At 61.1% G+C, this 18,159-nt stretch overlaps 6 protein-coding genes across 6 annotated transcripts; all 6 read left to right on the forward strand.

The window, feature by feature from the left end:
• Positions 1-521: 521 nt before the first annotated feature.
• Positions 522-3,956, forward strand: LDBPK_081060 (hypothetical protein, conserved; the record flags this gene model as incomplete). Its single annotated transcript, XM_003858617.1, has 1 exon — positions 522-3,956. The coding sequence occupies one exon, from the start codon at positions 522-524 to the stop codon at positions 3,954-3,956; it is 3,435 nt and encodes a 1,144-aa protein (XP_003858665.1).
• Positions 3,957-4,859: 903 nt separating this feature from the next.
• On the forward strand, positions 4,860-6,140 carry LDBPK_081070 (hypothetical protein, conserved; the record flags this gene model as incomplete). The annotated part of the gene is made up of 1 exon (XM_003858618.1): positions 4,860-6,140. The coding sequence occupies one exon, from the start codon at positions 4,860-4,862 to the stop codon at positions 6,138-6,140; it is 1,281 nt and encodes a 426-aa protein (XP_003858666.1).
• A 1,401-nt stretch (positions 6,141-7,541) lies between these two features.
• LDBPK_081080 (hypothetical protein, conserved) lies at positions 7,542-8,870 on the forward strand (the record flags this gene model as incomplete). The annotated part of the gene is made up of 1 exon (XM_003858619.1): positions 7,542-8,870. One exon carries the CDS (start codon positions 7,542-7,544, stop codon positions 8,868-8,870), a length of 1,329 nt encoding a protein of 442 aa, XP_003858667.1.
• A 1,186-nt stretch (positions 8,871-10,056) lies between these two features.
• LDBPK_081090 (hypothetical protein, conserved) lies at positions 10,057-11,310 on the forward strand (the record flags this gene model as incomplete). The annotated part of the gene is made up of 1 exon (XM_003858620.1): positions 10,057-11,310. One exon carries the CDS (start codon positions 10,057-10,059, stop codon positions 11,308-11,310), a length of 1,254 nt encoding a protein of 417 aa, XP_003858668.1.
• Positions 11,311-12,082: 772 nt separating this feature from the next.
• On the forward strand, positions 12,083-15,826 carry LDBPK_081100 (hypothetical protein, conserved; the record flags this gene model as incomplete). Its single annotated transcript, XM_003858621.1, has 1 exon — positions 12,083-15,826. The coding sequence occupies one exon, from the start codon at positions 12,083-12,085 to the stop codon at positions 15,824-15,826; it is 3,744 nt and encodes a 1,247-aa protein (XP_003858669.1).
• Positions 15,827-17,035: 1,209 nt separating this feature from the next.
• Positions 17,036-17,623, forward strand: LDBPK_081110 (hypothetical protein, conserved; the record flags this gene model as incomplete). Its single annotated transcript, XM_003858622.1, has 1 exon — positions 17,036-17,623. The coding sequence occupies one exon, from the start codon at positions 17,036-17,038 to the stop codon at positions 17,621-17,623; it is 588 nt and encodes a 195-aa protein (XP_003858670.1).
• Positions 17,624-18,159: the final 536 nt, after the last annotated feature.

The raw sequence follows: 18,159 nt of genomic DNA on the forward strand, positions 1-18,159 counted from the left end.
TCTCGCCGCCGCGTCGTCTGTTCGTCGTCCGTCTTTGCGTCTTGGGTGGATGCGACTGCAGGCGATACCTGGCCGCTGTCTGTCTGCCTTTCGACGCGCTGTGCTGTGCCACCCCTCCTTTCATCGTCTCGTCGTTTTCCCCCCTCCCTTCCCAACGTGAAGGGCAGCAACACCACGCACGGGTGGGGTACTTTCGCGTCACCAGTAAACAAACAACACGAGTAAAGAGGGTGAAGCCGTTCACGGACTTTGCTCATTTCCAACGTCCACACACACAGACGTGTCTGCACCAAGTCTGCACCGTCTCCCTCCATCACCGCCCACTTTCTCTCTCTTCCCCCCTGGAAGCCGCAGATTGCGCTTGAGGTCTGTGAGGTTGGACTTGCAGCTAAGACCTAGCCCCTCCATCCAATCACGCTTGAGTTGAATGCACAGGTACACATACACATGCACATACATACGTCTATCCACCTAGACTCTGATTCAGTTGCGTGGCATTGCCAACTATCATCATTACCATAATGAGCCGATACAAGGAGCTCCAACCCGCCATCGACGGCGTCTTTCACCAGCGTGGCGAGGAGGTGGTGGCCCACGAGATGGTGTCAGAGATCAGCAGCAAGAAAAAGGCATCGACGCCGCGACTGCTCATCCTATCGCACTTCCTCGGCAGAAGCGGTGGCGCCACGCTCAGCATCGTCACGGTCGACCCAAGCGGACAGCGAGTGAAGATCAAGTCTGCCTTCGCCGTGGATCGGCTGGTCAACATCTCGAACGAGGGCAGCTTCGATGCAACCTTCAACTTTGGCGCCAGCGGCGTGCTGTCCGTCAGCTTCGAGTCGCACATCCAACGGGAGATGTTTGTCGCTGCCGCCCGCCGCATCCGCGCGACGCCGTCGTCATCCTCTGGGGCCCGTGAGAGCTACGTTGACAACCGACTGAGCACCATTCGCGGTGTGCTCACAGAGGCGGTGGGTGCTCAGGTAGAAGCTGACGCTGCGGCGCGCGTGCGGAAGCTGCGGCAGGACAAGCGGCGCATCTTCTCCACGGAGGAGGAGAAGCACCTGCTGCGCCACATTGGCAATAACGGAGCCGGGTTCGACGACATCAAGCAGTTCCAGGAGATTCTCCTTCGCCAGCAGAAGAGCTCCGAGCTCAGATCGCTCAACCTGCTGACCACCTCCGAGGCTGTGTGGCAGGAGGCGCAGCAGCAGGTGCAGGACCTCGTCCAGGACGTGGAGGAGGTGGGGCAGCGCATTGAGGAGTACTCGACTCACCTTCTCTCCAAGAAGAGCGTCCTTCAGCAGGTGGAACACGACAACAACACACTGCAGCGACGACAGCAAAACCTGGAGGCCCTGTACATTATGATGTCCGACCTGCGCGACCAACTACGACTCGCGCCGGCGACGATGGCGCTGCTGAGTCGACTGCGCACCGTACCAGAGGATGGCCTCGTGGCCTTCTTCTCCGAAGGCAGCAACGCGGTGACGCTTTCGGTGGCGATGAAGCACATGCAGGGTGTGCTGCACAACCCGAAGCTGGACAGTGACTTTCCCATCACCGCTGTTGCAGAGCGGAAGGCTTTTTTCCTGGAGCAGCGCAAGATGATCACGCAGCGCTCCAAGTCGTATATTATGGCCATCATCGGGTCCTTCGAGGCAACGTACCTCGCAGACAAGTCGAGATACAGTCGCGACGCGTCGCTTGTGTGGCGGCTGCACGTCGAGCTGGCACACAAACTGTTGAACATCAGCGATGTTATCCGTGCACTGGACCGCATCGACGTGGAAGGCTTCAATAACGCACTGCGCAAGTATCGGACGAGCATGCAGAGGGTCTACGCACTCGAGATCACGCACTTCTTCAAGTGTCTTAAGAAGCAGGTGAAGAAGGTGAACACCTGGCGCGGCCCTTTTCTGCTTGGCACCTCCGAGTCGCGCAAGGAGGCTATGTCGATGCGGATGGAGACGGCCCAGTCTGGTGAGACGCCGCGCATGTATTCCCGCGGCAGCCAGTCAACGCCGGCGCTCACCCCTCGCATGATGCGCTTTGGCGACGACTCCGACTACGGGGCCGGCGCCGGTGGCCGGGCAGCCTCTGGCCTTGGCGGCAGCGAAGACCGCACGCACCTTTCCCTGCAGTTTCCGTCCGTGGCAGACCTGAGCATGGAGGGCAGCGTGCCTGCCTCCGCAATCGAGCTGTACCAGAGCGCGAACACACTGCGCCGGCTGGACGCACGGGCGGAAACGTCGTCGGTTATGAGCGGGATGAAGTCCCTCAACCCCGCCAGCACCAGCGGTGGCGGGTACGTGCGACCTGATCTCGCCTTCGCCATTGCGCTAGAATCATCTGTGCTCGCGGTGATTCACGAAGAGGTGATCCTTAGCCGCTGCTTCAACCTCTTCAGCGACCCGGCAGAGAAGAGCGGCAACGACGAAGACGCTGCAGCCCCTGCAAATGCCGGCGCCAACCCGCAGGCAGACGACTCTAAGAGGACAGGCGCTGCCACTCCCAGAGGAGCTGCCGGGGCGGACCGCGCGCAGATGAAGCAGGAGTCCTTGCTCGAGCTCTTTGGCGGCGCCGACGCGGACCACCTCGTGCGCACTCTGCAAGGGACATCACGTAGCGCCAGCGTGCAGAACTCTCGCTCGAGCAGCCAGGACATCGGCCTGCCACCTCGCCCTCCTCCGGCAGGGTACGGCGGCGACCGCCGGGGCCATGGCGGGTCTTCCTTCCCGCACCGTCGGACGTGGAGCGGGGCGTCGTTGTCGGGGTACGGCCGCGAGAGCAACTCCAGCGACGGCGACGACGTGGACGGCGGTGGCCCCGTAGACGAGTGCAGCCGCGCCTCTCGCATCGCGCTGCACCGCAACTTCCTCATTCGCACGATGCGTGACCTGGCGCTTTTCTTTGTCGAGAAGTGCGACCGCATCTACTGTGTTCCCATCCTGTGCATGATACGCGCCTACCGCTCCACCGCGGCCGACAAGGCCATGCTGCCATCGAAGAGTGCCTTCTGTCAGGCAATGCTGGCAGAGGTGGAGACGGTGATGGTGGGCGGCATGATGCGGTTTGTGGCGGAGCAGACCGACTCTATTCACCGGTGCCGCAAACGGTACGTGGTGCGTCCCACGGCGCTGCTGCATTGCTTCTCTAAGATGCCGGCCCTCTTCATGCGGTTTGAGGCGGTGCACAACGCCCTCGCGCGCAACGTGTGCGACCGCACCGAGTACGCCTCCATCGCGCTGAGTCTCGTCGATCAGTCCTTCGATGCCTTGGACCAGATTACAAGCGTGAAGGCCACCGGCGAGGACCAGAATGCGGAGCAGCTGAAGCTGAACAAACTCATTGCACAGAAGGTGCACTCCGTTCTGGATGGCGTGGAGGCGGACGCCCACTCGCTCAAGTGGGTCTTTATTCAGCAGTATCGGCACCAGTCGTTCTTCTGCGCCTTCTACTCGACCATGCCAAGCGACAGCTTTGCCGTGGAGCTGCTGCAAGACCACTACACATCGGCGAAAGAGAAGCGGGACCGCTACGAGGAGCTGTACCTGACGCGTGTGCTCCTCGTGCGCAGCTTCCCGGTTTTCGGGGCCTTCGCGCTCTCCGCCGAGGACCTCTCGATGATCTACTCAAAGGAGGAGCTGCGACATCACAAAGCCCTCTCCGCGGATGCTGTCAAGAAGGTCGTTGGCGGACTCGAGAAGGAGATGCGCTCCGGTGTGCGGGCAAGCGCGGCGCGGATGAAGAAGCACTTTTTGTGCGATGTAGACCTCAACGGCAACGAGGCCTCTTTCCACACCACGCTGCTGCAGCGGACCTGGCAGCACTTCTCGACACTGCTGTTGCACAAGTTCGACTTTCTGGCAGAGATGCTCACATGGCCGGCGTATCACGGCATTTCCATGCCCGTGGCCCGCTCCGACGTTGTGGAGATGCTCGCGGCGTACTAGAGAGTGGGAGTGGTCCAGCAGCAGCAGCCCATGATGGTGTCGGCACGTAAGGCAGCATCACCGCCGCTAACGTTGCGGAGTAGATAGGAGAAGCACTGCAGCGTAAGCGAGAGATGGCGCAGCACTTGCACTTCTCCTTCCCCGTAAACACCTGTCACACTCGTCATGCTCTGCATGTCCCCGAGCGGCTCTACTGTTTGGTTTCGCTCTTTTTTCGCCATCCGGTTCTGCTCATGGTGCTCTCCCCCTTCGACTCCGCTTCGTCTGCCTGCACGCGTGCAGACGTATGCAGGCTCATGCGTGTGTGTGCTTGCTTGCTTTTTCGGCCTGCTCTGTCTCCGTCTGCATGTCGCCAGGCTTCTCCCATCACTCCCTCTTGTGTCGTGCGTGTATGTGGGCGTGGGAGAGAGATGGAGATGGGTGCATGGGGGCGGCATTTATGCGAGCTTTCGACCCTCCGATGAAGGCCACACGCCAGAATGCACACACCTGTCCACCCACCCACATGCATAGAGAGAGGCCCATCTCTACGTTGCACTTGCTCGTCCTTCGCTGCTCTTGCCAGCAGTTGCGTGCACAGCTGCGGGAAGAGTTGGGAAGCGAACCACTCACAAAACGGGGCATCGAACGAAGAAGACCCAGGTGAGTACAGGACGGCTTCGCTTGCCATGATAGAGCCCGTGCGTGTCTCCGCGAACGCCGACGACTGCCGTTTCGTGGGCCCGCCGTCGCCTTCACTCTTCTTTCTCTTTTCGTCTGTTGCGTTTTCGATCAAGGGAAAAGCGTTGCAAGACACGCACACACGCACACACGCACACACGCACACACGAACGACCACAGAAAGGAAAGAGGTGAGACACCCAGGAGGCAAAAGGAAAGGCTGTGGTGAGGGGACACGCAGCAATGCTGCGCACGACGCGGCTGCGGCGCATTGGGGTGCACATCCCCAGCGCCAAGGAGCTAGATGATCAGGTGCTGATCAACCGGCTACGCAAGTCTCGACCAAAAAGCGTCTTTTCCCTCAAGGCCCTCACGACAGGCCGCGTGCAAGGCTTCGTCGCCGCTGGCGGTATTGTTCTCGGCACGGCCATGTTTCTCGGCCCGTGGCTGTGGGAGGAGGTGCAGGAGCTGATGGGCAGCAGATACGTACCCCTGGCGCCGTCGCAGATGCCCCACACCTCGCCAGAGTGGTGGGAGAACGAGTGGCGCAAGATGAACCCGCTCTGGCGGGCTGGCGAGTCGATGAGCGACTTCTTCGTCGGCCCCTATCGTTTTGTGAAGGAGCAGACGGGGCGCGACATGTCCTCTGCAGCAGATTTCGTACGCACCTCACCATCGTCGTCGCTGTCATCGTTTGGCGCGGCTGGGGAACAGCAGCGTAGCTTCTTGCATCGACTCAAGCAAGTGTTTCACCGATCAGCGTCTCTCACCACTTCTACGTGTGTCACTACTGCTTCTAGTGGTGTAGGGGCTGCCAGCAAAGGTGGCCACTCTCGCCGCGCCACCGCTTCGGCCGTGATGCTGCCGAACCCGCCGCAGATGCTGGTGCCGCTCTGCGGCGACTCTCCGATCATGCGCACCGCGGCACTGCAGGGGTTCGAGGTGGATGCTGTGGACTCCTCGCAGACCGCCATCCAGACAGCCGTCGGCCGCACCGAGGAGGGCCTGCCGCAGGAGTTCTACTCAAAGATTCACCTGCACTGGAAGAACTTCTTTTCGCCTGAGCTGTGGGAGGGGCCGTTGAAGGGAAAGAAGTACGACGTCATCTACGAGCGTCAGGGCATGACCTCGCTGAACCGAGAGCAGCGGCCCGACTACGCTTATCTGCTGAAGCGCGCCATGAAGGACGATGGCCTGATCTACGTTGAGGGTGTCTTCCGCACGGGGCGGGTGAAGGGTAACAAGTTGATGGGCCCGCCCTACTCCCTGTCGAAGCGGGAGCTGCAGCAGCTCTTCCCCCTCAGCGAGGGCTATTATGTGCGGTGCGAGGAGAAGACGGATGCGATGCAGCAACTAAGCCGCGAGAATCGCATTCTCAAGCGCGTGCCAAAGGAGCTCTACGTGACTCCGTTCAGCTGCGTCGTGTTTCGTGAGTCCACCGTGAATCTGAGAACACGGACGGAGCCGCTGCAGCACCCCGAGCCACCGACATTGACTCCCCCACAAGAGGGCTTTGTGTGGTAGTCGCGCTGCGGCCTTATCTTTTCTTTCGCTACGTTGACCTTCGTGCTCCTGTGTTTACGAGTGCCGTCGCAGCTGCTTTTCCAGCCCTGGCTGTGACGCAGCGAGCCGAACTCTGCACGCGCGTCTCTCTCTACCCCCCACACACGCATGTACAGGGGAGGAAAAGAGGCGCAAGCGCTTGACAGAGAGACGTGTGCACACACGGACTGGTGCTCCCGTCCTCGCCCCTCTTTCCGGGATCTCTCTCTCTCCTTACCGCTCAGCTCTTTTCGTCTGTGTGCTGCCGACGGCGCTGTTGATGACTTGGTTGGTTGCGTGGATGTATCACACTCATGCGTGCCTGTGTAATGGGAGGTAGGCAGAGGAGTGGGGAAGCGTTTTCTTCTCCACAACGTCTTCCCCTTCTCTCTTTCTCCCTCTTCAGCAATGCTCGACGTGGTACCGACAGGATTCCGTCAAGAGAATGCACACACGCGTATCGCGACTGGGACATCAGCGGCGAGATGGCACACCGACACGCATTCACACATCTGCACTGTGCGTGTCTGTCTGTCTGTACGTGTGTGTGTGTGTCAGTGCCTGACGCATGGAGGGGAGGTCTACCGCATGTAGCAAGACGTCGGTGCCATTCATGCTCTTGTACTATATTGCTGGCATCCTCGTCCCCCATCCACCTCTCCACCTCGCTCCGTCTCGCTGCAGGTATCTTGGCGCCCCCACCCCCTCCCTGTCTTCACACCTCCGCAGTCCTGCAGAAGAAGAAAAAAGCCGCTTGCGCGCTCTCGAGTAAGTGCCCCTGCGTGCGTGCGTGTGTGATCGTCTTTCCGCCGACTCTCTCGCATCTCTTGGTGTGGCCCCCTCCCTCCCCCTCCATCTTTCTCCATCGCCTGTGGTGCGCATGCGTGTCTGGGGTGCTCGCACACCTGCTGACCAACACACACGCCCACACGCCCACACATCTATCGATATATCTACGTGTGCGTAGATCGATCGATACGCCCCACTGTACCACTCGTACGAAGTTTCACACACCCTCCGACCACCTCTCCGGACGACATCAGCATGCGTGGCTTAGGCGTGTTGGGACTGCGGGGTGTGCCGACGCGACGGCCATGGCTCTGCGACGTGGCGCGACGAAGCGGTGATATTTCGATGTGCTCGACGGCGTCCACGTCGTACCGGTCTCAGGCGACGAGTGCAGGGGGCACGCCTCCTCTACCACCCCCCACCTCCTCTCCGGTGCCGGCGCCGGCGGTCGACAACACCCTCTTCCACAACAGCGCTGCGGTGCACGGCACCATCCCGTTTGGCCGGCACTTATCCCCTGGGGAGCTGGCTCTGCCCCAGCACCCGCGCGGGTCGCACTTGTCGGCGCGCAACATCGCCACCGAGGCGTTGCAGATGAAGAAGCTCCATCAGGAGCGCGGTGGAAACCCGATGCTGGCCCAGCAGGCTCGCCGCGTCCTGTTTGCCACCTCGATCACCGGGCAGAACATCGACGCCCGCTCCGTCGCCCTTCTGCTGAACACGGCGGTGTACTTCGGCATGGAGAGCGACGCCCGCGTGGTGCGGGAGTGCATCGACTTCTGCCTGAAGAACGACAAGTTCATCTCGCTGGACATTATGCCAATCGTGGTGACGGCGTGCGCGACGCTCAAGTCGCGCGACGCGCGCGAGGTGATCGAGCTGCAGGCAATCAAGGCAACCAAAAATGCGCGCTTCCTAGATGCGAAAGGGGTCACCAACATCATCAGCGCCTTTTCCAAGACGGGCATCAACCATGAGAAGCTATTTGGGCTGCTCTCGATGCGTGTTCAGACCCTCGCGCGCGTCGGCGAGTTTGAAGCGGCACACCTTGTCATCCTAGCGAACGCCTTCGCGAGGCTGCGCTTTAGAGAGCAACACGTTTTCGGTGCCATCGCCCGGCGCGCCATGTCGCTTCGGGAGCGCGTCACCGTGAATGAGCTGGTGCCCCTCATCAATGCCTTTTCAAAGGCGGGGCTTAAGGACCCGAAGTTGAGCAAGCGCTTCGCGGGAAAGGCGATGGAGTACGTGGATCAGATGAACGCCGAACAGGTGGCGATGATGTTTCAGGCTTTTGCCTACTTTGGCATCCGCTACGATCAGCTCTTCGGCGTGCTGACCAATCGTGCTGTGGAGCTGATCGACGAGTTCAACGCGCAGTACATCAGCACCACGCTCGCCTCCTTTCAACGCATTGGCATCAACAACCCCGAGCTGTTCGACAACCTGGCCGAGCGTGCGCTTGCGGTGGTTCAGGATCACGACGCGAAGGATATTGCCCTCACTGTAACAGCTCTGGCGCACTTTGGGCTCAAGGATGAGGAGCTGTTCAAGCGTCTGGCCTCGCACGCCGCGTCCATTGCAGACCAGTTCGATCCAGTGGGGCTGGTGAACACGATCCATGCATTTGCTCGCACCTTCTTTCTGCAAGAGGACATGGTCGTCGCCCTGTCGGAGCGCTGTGTGTACGTGTGCCGCCACCTCGACGCGAATCAGGTGCGTCGCCTGCTCTGGTCGCTCGCCAAGTTCCAGGTGAAGGACCCCCGCATCCTTACCCCGGTCTTCAATCGCTGCCTCACGCTGCATCAGGACTTCTTCTCCGACCCGATGGGTGGGGAAGAGATCGAGGAGATCTTCGACGTCTTTGGGCCCAGTTTTTGCCCCCCGCTCTACCAGCTCTACATGTCGCGCGGCAACAGCGTGTAGAGGGGCCTTTGGTTGCTCTTGTGTGCGCTCGTGTGCCCCCCCTCCTCTCCCCTCCCCTACCCTCTGTGCACGTTTAGGGGAGGGGCTCGAGGTCGGCCGGCGGGCCTTTGGATGCCGTTCGCTGATTCTTTTACGTGTTGGTCGCTGTTGTCTTCACACATACTTCCTTTCCTTGTGCTTGGTGCACATGCGCCGCGCTTGTGTGCCTCCCCCCTTTCCTCTTTCTGTGAGGGACACGAGGTGGTCGCACGGCCCCCCTCTCGGTGCATGGCGGATGAGACTGTCACGCTCTTCTTTTTTGCGTGCGCGTGTCGGCCCTTCTCCTGCAGCCCACACCTGCCCCTCCCCTCCCCGGCTGCACCAGCGGGGCAGTAAAGCCGCTTGCACGGTGTCCATGGGAGGTGGCTCGACACAGGTGCCGGTGGCAGGGAAGGAAGCAATACGAAGGGAGGGCAGGAGAAAGCGAGGGAAAAGAAATGAAGTGAGGTGCCGACATAGATCGGCCCACGATTTTTCCATGTGTGCGAAGGTGGCTGTTGCCTACGTGTGTGCGCGTGCTCGTCGGTTGAGGTCTGCCCACGCCTGTTTCTCTCTCTCTGTGGTGTCACTGTGTGCGTTGTGGATAACGCCGTCGAAACGAAAGGAGAAATCGCTTCTTTGGGTCAGTCAACGTTGCCGATGTCGTACTGCTGAACGCGCTCCGTTTCACGTCAGCACACATACACGCGCTCGCGCTTACACACACACACACACGCACACACGGTTTATGTATGCTGCATAGGACGCGTGCGCCACTGCAACTCTTGCAAGCATCGGCTCCGTCGCAATCCAGGACTCCTCACCTTTTCGTTCCAAGACACTGTATGCCGCCGCCTGCCTTGATGCCATCATCTAACGCCTCTCCCCCCGCTCCGCCCTTGCGCCGTCGACAACGGCTTTACATTTTTCCCCCTTTCGGCTCCTTACCCCCTCTCTAACCGCTTCAGATGCCGACAGTGTCCATTCCCCACCTCTCTCGCCCCTTCCCCTGTCTCCCCTGTCTCCCCTGTCTCCCGTCATCTCCTTGCGCTGGTGATCTGCCACGCTGCTCAGCAAGAGGGACGGCAGAAGGCACGGCAGAGAAAAAGAAGGAGAGAGGTCTTGTACTGACACACGCACACACCCCTCAGCGTATTCGATCGACATTATGGAGCCGAATGCCGATGAGCCAAAGAAGTCATCGGTGCGGCAGCTGCTGCGCCAGCAGCGCGAGCTGCAGGAGATGCGCAAGTTTGGCTTAGCACCGCTCGCCGTGGACACGGAGACGCACCAGGAGATCAGCCCCAACATTCCGGAGTTTATCTCGCGTGCCCCGTGGTACTACGGGGCAACTGGCCCCACGCTCGTCCACCAGCGAAAGCAGGGCGACAGCGCCACTGGGGTGTCGGACGAGGTGCTGGATGAGAAAGTTGATCGCATTGTGGTCAAGGGCCAGGCATCTTGCTTCACTGCTGGCGCGTGCAAGAACTGCGGCTCCCGCACGCACAAGACGAGCGAGTGCTTCCAGGCAAAGAAGAAGGTGGGTAGCGTCTACACGAATCGCGTCACCGGGAGCGACATCGAGACGCACCAGGAGGCCAAGACGTACTCGCAGAAGCGAGACCGATTTGTGGGCGAGGTCGGCATTGACCTGATGCGTGCAGTGCGCCAGGGCCAAGAAGACGACAGCGTCGATGTCGCGGCACCGGCAACGGCGCGCCACCGGCCCGAGGACGTCTTTGGCAGCCGCACCGCGCAGCACGGCGGAGTGGAAGTAAAGGAACTGCCCAAGTACCTGCACAACCTGGATCAGCAGGACGGCCTCTTCTTCGACCCGAAGACCGGCTCGATGCGTGCGAACCCGAACGCGGGCGACTCGACCAAGGCCTTTCGAGGAGACCTGGAGCGCTACCGCACTGGTGACTACTACAATTACGTGGAGTCGCAGTACCGCTTCTTGACGGGGCAGTCGAGGTCGTTTGTGGACTTCGAGTTTGATGATGCGATGCGCAGGGCACGCGAGCAGCAGCAGGAGCCGCAACAGCAAGAGCAGGACAGCACTAGAGGACCAGTGACGAAGGTACTGACAGAAACGCCGCAGGATGTGCTCTTGCGCTCCTTGTACGGCACGAGTCAGCCGAAATTCGACTCGGATGTGCCACCCTCATCCACCACCGAGAGCAAGACATCTGCTCCATCCTCATCTCCTGCCCCACCGATCGACGCCCTCGTCACGACGGCAACTGCGACAGTAGCAGCGCACTCCAGTGTCCAGGCAGCCTCCCTCTCATGGGTGACCACGCGCAACGGCCACGCCGCCGTGTATGGAAGCTACTTTGATCCCATACACTTTCGCTGGGGCTACGCGTGCTGCAAGAGAATGGGCAAGGACGCAGCTGGCTGCAGCGCGACGCACGCGTGACATGGGCTGCGGAGCATCCTGCTCTGCTTGTGCGTGCCCTCCTCGCACAGGCGTGCGCTTCCCTGTCTTGTCCTTCACACGCACACGTCTCGCGCCGACTGCGCAAAGCATGACATCCGCGGCTGGGGCGAAGAGGGGGCGCACGGAAGGCGTGGCGCCTTCCGTGCGCCTGTATATTTGTGTCTGCGTGCATGCGTGCGTGTACGCATCCGTGCCGCCCTCCTCCCCATGTTTTCTCTCGTTCTCCACGTCTCCGCCTGCCTCGTTGCGCATTTCTCTGTCTGTCACTCGCCTTGTTTCTCTCTCTCTCTCTCTGCGCAGAAGCATCTCTTGACTGCGTGCGCCACACCCACTCCCTTCCCTCCTCCTTCTCTGCTCACCAGCTCCTGGCTGGCCCACCTTGACTCTGTCTGTGCAGGCGAAGAACATTCAGCTGCCATCCGCGCGCCATTCGCTCGACCTCGCCAGGGGGGGGGGGCAGCTGTTGCCGTGTGTGAGAGAGGGGGAAGGCAGTCGAACCGTAGACGACGGGCCGCTTCCTGTCCGCCTCCAACGTGCTCTGTCTCTCTGAGTGCATGCGTGCGCGTTGGTTGAGCACTCACACACACACACACACACCGTTGTGGACGGGGCTATCCCCCTCCTGCATTCATCATTGTATTTCAGCCCAGCAGCAGCAGCAAGACGGCAAAGGGCAGCGGCATCAGGATCGCCTTCCCCTCACCCCCTGCCTATCCACGCAGAGGCACATCGGCAGTGTGTGCAGCTCGCCATGTTCGTGTATCTCAGCAAGCGCATCGCCATGCCCAATGGCGTGAAGGTGACGTCCATTGCGTGGAGTGAGGGGCAGGGGTGGCTTGCGTGCGGTGGGGAGAAGGGCCTGCTGAAGGTGCTGAAGGTGGATGGCGGCCCACAGGGGCAGAGGTCCGGGGGTCTCTCGTCTAGTCAGACGCTAGAGGGGCACGACACCACCGTCGACCTGGTCACGTGGAACCAGCAGTACTGCAAGCTCACAAGCAGCGACGTCAGTGGCCGCATTATTGTGTGGATGCTGCACAAAGGGATGTGGTTCGAGGAGATGGTGAACAACCGCAACACCAGCCGTGTGGTCGACTTTGCCTGGAGCCCGTCCGGCACGAAGATTTGCATTGCCTACGAGGACGGCGCCGTGATTGTCGGCGGCGTGGAGGGCAACCGCTACTGGGGTCGTGAGCTGCCCTACAAGCTGGCGAAGGTGTGCTGGAGCGCCGACGGCCACTCCATCCTCTTCGGTACCGCGACGGGTGACGTCTATGTGCACGACGCATCCAGCGGCGCACAGCTTAGCCAGGTCGAGGTCCAGTGCAACGATGGCAAGGCCTTGTCCCCGCTGGCTGGATTGTCATGGCACCCGGCGTGGGTGGAGCGACCGGAGCCGCTGGCGACGCTCGCGATTTGTTACCAGTCCGGCAAGATGCAGCTGATGACCAGCATCGGTGACGAGACGCCGCGCCTCATGGACAGCGACTTTCCCGTTCACTTTGTTTCGTGGAATTCTTCCGGCACGGTTCTCGCTGCGGCCGCGCTCACGCCGGCCACCGCGGAGGACGCGCCCACTGTTGTCACGCAGTTCTTCAGCAACGAGGGCGTTCACCTGCGCACGCTGCGGGTGGCTGGTAAGCAGTGCGGCGGGATCACGTGGGAGGGTGGCGGCCTGCGCGTCGCCATTGCCGTGGACTCCTCCGTGTACTTCGCGAATGTGCGGCCCAGCTACAAGTACTGCTACTTCAAGAAGACGGTCGTCTTTGCCTTCACGATGCCAGACAAAGTCGAGGAGAGCGTCATGTTTTGGAATGTCAACACAAACGAACGCAGGACGAAGAGCGTGCGTGGCTTGCAGTACCTTAGCGCGTGCAAGGATGCCTGCGTGCTGGTCAGCCGCCCCGACGCTGCGCAGCAGCAGCGGATGATCCAGCTGGTGAACGCCATTGGCAGCCCGTTGGAGACGCGCTTCATTGACATGGAGCTGTACACGTACGACATGAACGCATCCGTCGTCGTGTGCTGCGGTGATGAGTCTATCTACATCTGGCAGTTCCGCGACCCCGGCACAGCGGTGGACGCGCTCGACCCCGTCTCAATGCAGGCAAGCCGCGCTGAGAGCCAGGAGCGCGTCATCCACATCGGCGACATCGTCCGCAGCGACACGGCGCCGACGATGAAGGTGCGCTCGGCTCTCACGAATGATCTCATCTGCGCCATGTGTGTCAGCGAGACGCACATGTTCGTTGCTCTCGAGTCGGGCACCCTGCACGTCTATCAGCTCAGCCCACTGCAGCTCGTCTCCAAGTACATCCTGCCCACTCGTGCGCAGTCCATGGCAGTGAACTGCAACTCGACGCAGCTGGCCGTCATCGACCTCGGCTGCATCACGAGCGTGTATTCTATTGAGCGGGAGAAGTTCTCACTTGTGCCGTGCAAGGCCGAGCCGATCGACGGGGTGGAGCTGAAAGACGTCTGGAACTTGCGTTGGGCCGTCGACGACCCGCACCGTTTTGCCGTGATGGAGAAGACGCGCATGCTCGTGTACAACCACGGCGTCGCGGAGGAGCCGGTGCAGTCGTGCGCGAACCTGTGCAAGTTCAAGTCACTCAAGATCCGCACTCTGCAGCTGGACGAGCTCCTACTCGACCCGGAGCGGCCCCGCAAAGACTACGTTGTCGACTTTGAGGCGCAGCTGCTGCGCGAGATGCGGGCCGTGTTGCGCGACGGCACTGCCAAGGAGGCGTACGAGTTTGCCGAGTCGCACAACATCAAGAAGCTATGGGAGCTGCTGGCGGAGCACACGCTTTTCCAGCTGGACTTTACCTACGCCGAGGTGGCATTCATCCACTGCAAGGACTACCCCGCCATTCAGTTCGTGAAGCGCGTCCGCAGTCTTGACGACCCGAAGAAGCAGCTGGCCGAGGTGAACGCCTACTACCGCCGCTTCGACGAGGCGGAGCGGCTGTACAAGGACGTGGACCGCAAGGACCTGGCACTGGACCTGCGCTACCGTCTCGGTGACTGGTTCGGCGTCGTACGGCTTGTGCAGGAGGGCGGTGGTGACGAGGCGCTGCTGCTGCAGGCATGGGAGAACATCGGCGACCACTACGCGAGCCGGCAGAAGTGGTCCAAAGCAGCGCAGTACTACACGCAGTGCCGCCACTACCGCAAGCTGGCGCATGTCTTCTACATCATCGAGGACTACGAGATGCTCACCCAGCTCATCTCCATGGCGGAGCACGACAAGGAGCTGATGGTGACCCTGGGCAACATGCTGCTGACCGTCGGGCTCGCGGAAGAGGCTGCGAAGGCCTTCGTTGCGGCCAGTGAGCCGCGCATGGCGGTAAACGGCTGCGTGCAGGTGAACATGTGGGACCGGGCCATCGCTCTTGCGGAGGAGCACCGACTGGAGGATGTCGGCCAGCTGCTCGAGAAGTACGCCAAGTACCTCATCCACCGCGAGCGCCTCACCGAGGCGATCGAGCTGTACCGCAAGGCAGGCAAGCACGATGAAGCGGCGACGCTTCTGGCGCAGCTCGGCAAGCGCGCAGCCCTTAGCGACCCGCTCAAGGCGAAGAAGTTCTACGTGCTCTCGGCGCTCGAGGTGCAGAAGTACCGCAGCACCGCGATCGCCCTCAATCGCGACGGTGTCGAGGTTGTCAGGGAGATGCTCAACAAGGACCGAAGCACCGTGTCGGAGCGCACGCTCGACGCGGCCTGGCGCGGTGCCGAGGCGTACCACTTTCTGCTCATGTGCCAGCAGCAGATTGCAGACAAGAACTTCAAGGCCGCCCTTGTGCTGGCGATGCGCCTCATGGAGTACGACGACCTAGTGGCGCCGGTGGACAGCTACAGCCTGATTGCCTTGACGGCGTACCTTGTGAAGAACTACGGTCTCTGTAGCAAGGCATTCGCGCGGCTCGAGCAGGCGGAGCGCAACGACGAAGCTGGCGGGGCGGCGGCAGCGGCAACGACACAGTTGGAGAACTTCTCTCTAGACCTCGATGTGACGCAGCGTACGATGGCGGGCACGTGCGGCGGGTCCACCGGCGGTGGCACCGGCATGCTTAGCGGTGGCGGCGGCTCTGCGCTATCGGGCACCACGACGTCTCTTCAGCTCACGAACCCAGGCAAGGGCGTGACGCGCATGGCGCCCATGACGTACCCGACCGTGAGCCTGCGCGACCCGCCGCGCCCCTTTGCCGACCTCGCGAGGCAGATTTTCATGACTTACTCGCCGGTGGATACGTCGGTGGACTCGGTGCCATGCCCCACGTGCGGCAGCTTCAACAAGGAGTGGGCGCAGCGCTGCATCAAGTGTCAGCAGCCCTTCAACACGTGCATGGTGAGCGGCTGCGCCATCGCAAGCGAGGACGGGGCGTGGCAATGCCCCGTGTGCCACCGCAAGGCGCTGGAGGCGGTCGTGGACAAGTACCGCAACTGCCCGCTCTGTCACACACCCAAGAAGGGCCGCGCGCGCCGCGGAATTTGATCGGAGGCGTGTGTGCGTGCGCGCGGGTTTGTCTTGGCGATGTAGTATAGAGAGCCCTATTCGTGATGGGTGACGGAGAGAGAGCATTAAAGACTTTATAGTGGGCGGTGGCGGGCATGGGCAGCGCCAGCGGATGCGTGCCTGCGCGTCTTCTCTACTTTGCCTTCTACTCTCGCTTTTTCCCCTTTCTTCGTTTTCATTTCGCGTACGCATTTGTGTCTGTGCCCGCGTGTGCGTGCGGTGTTAGCGCGACGGTGCTGATAGTGATGATGATGTACTTTTCTTCTTAGAGCCAAGCATGGCTACACAGCCGCACACGCACGGACAAGAGTGTGCGTGTGCGTGCGCGTCTCTATCCCGATCACCACACAAGCGATCAAGCCAAGCCGACGAGGACGAACAAGACTGGGCGCTAACGCCAAAACAGACGTGTTCGGTCTTCAAGGTGTGCGCTCGGGTGTCTGCGTGTGTCTGTGTGTAGGGGGCAGATGGGAGAGAGAGGACAGTGGTGATGGAGGAGTGCTGCGCGCGTGCATCAGCACGCGCATCCGTTTCTCTGTAGGCGAGTGCGTGTGTTTGTGTGTGCCCGTTCTGGAAGTGCTCCCCCTTCACTCTTCTCCAGTTCACCACCACGAACCTTGAGTGAAGTACTTGGCCGAGCCCGATGTCCCAACGTACGCGTATCTATGTGCTTGTTCTTGAGCTTGGCATGCACAGTTTCGATGTAGACCACATGAGTACCTTCTCTCTGCCTTTACGTCTTCCCCCCATTCCCCCACCATCACGCACGCACCACGCACTACGCACCACGCACGCACTCATGCACATGCACACAAGCACCACAAGCACTGTCACGCTTTCTAGGCTGGATTAGAGGCAGATGTCTCCGTGGGGAGACTACACAAAGCAGCACTGAGGCAGAGTTCAACATCTTGCGATACGCACAGCGATACCAGCGGCGGCGACAGCGTGCACGCGCGTGGGTGCACACAGACTTGACCCTCTCCGAGAGAAGAGGGGCGACCGTCTGTGTGTGTCGCCTGCCCTCCTCTCTTTGCTGTCCCCCCCTCCCCCCCCCCCCACACACACGCACATCTTCACCGTTCCGCTTCCACTTATCTGCCTCGCTCTCGTCTGCGAGTGCTCTGCTGAAGCCTCTTGGGTAGTACAGCCCCCCCCTCCTGTCGCTAGTGCCTCTTACCGAAAGCCATGTTCCGACACACCGCGCGCCGCATGTCGAGCCTATCGAGTTTCACCGGGATCGAGGTTGATCCTTACACGGCGAAGTCGATGTTTTTGTTTGGGTTCATTGCGTCTGTCGGCTTCTTGTCTGTCTACTCCGTGAAGGAGACGAAGAAGGCGGGGCCGATCGAGTTGCCGGAGGAGCTTGAAGCGCAGCGGCAGCGACACAACGATCCGCGGCGACCGCCGTGGCCGCTGCTGCACCAGCGCGTCGTGCTGCTCCGAGAGGGCAAGGGCGCCCCCGAGGATATCGCGCTCATGTGGGAGCAGACGAAACACTACTACCCGGCGGACTGGCTGATCCCGCTGGAGCTCACGCAGGTGCTCAAGTACTCGAGCGGGAAGTGCCTGCAGACGTATGTGGCAGATCCGGACGAGATGCGCAAGGAAGTGCTGATGCAGCTGCTGAACGTCAAGTACGGCCGTGTCAGTGATCTCAAAGGCGGGCGAGTGAACAAGGATGTCGAGGAGATCATCTCCATGGCGGTCGACGACCTTGAAAACATGGACCTGAACCCGTCCGCGGACGCGGTGCTCATCCCGACCCACACGTGACACGCGTAGATGCGAACCTGACACTGGGCCGTACGAATGCAGGGAGAATACACAGAAAAGAGGCAGCGAAAATGCGGTGTGGTCTGCGCTACTGTTGCCGATAGCTTTCATGTTGGCCGTGCACATGCGTGTTTCATGCGCGCATGCATCTCTCCCCCTCTCTTGTGTTGCTCTCGCTGTTGCCTGTTCTGTCGTGCTGACCGCTCAGCGAGGGCTAATCTGACCTTCTACTCGCACCCTCACACTGCCAAGCCCACACACAGCTACAAACTACAACTGAGGACACCGGCATTGCTACGCGTGAGCACTTCGAGCTCATGCGTGCGCGAGTGCGTGTGAGCGTCTCTCCTCTCGTCCATCCTACCGCTCCAGCACGTCCACACCTCCCCCACCTTTGCCGCCTGCATCGTGCGCTGCTGCTGCTGCTATCCCTCTCTTCGCTCACGCTCGGACTTTGGCCCTCCCCCCCCCCCCCCCCCCCCCCCCTCCCCCCACCCCCCCCACCCACCGCCCCTCCCCACCCCTCCCCCCACCCC

Source organism: Leishmania donovani, chromosome 8 (assembly GCF_000227135.1).
Source record: "Leishmania donovani BPK282A1 complete genome, chromosome 8".
Classification (NCBI taxonomy): domain Eukaryota; phylum Euglenozoa; class Kinetoplastea; order Trypanosomatida; family Trypanosomatidae; genus Leishmania; species Leishmania donovani.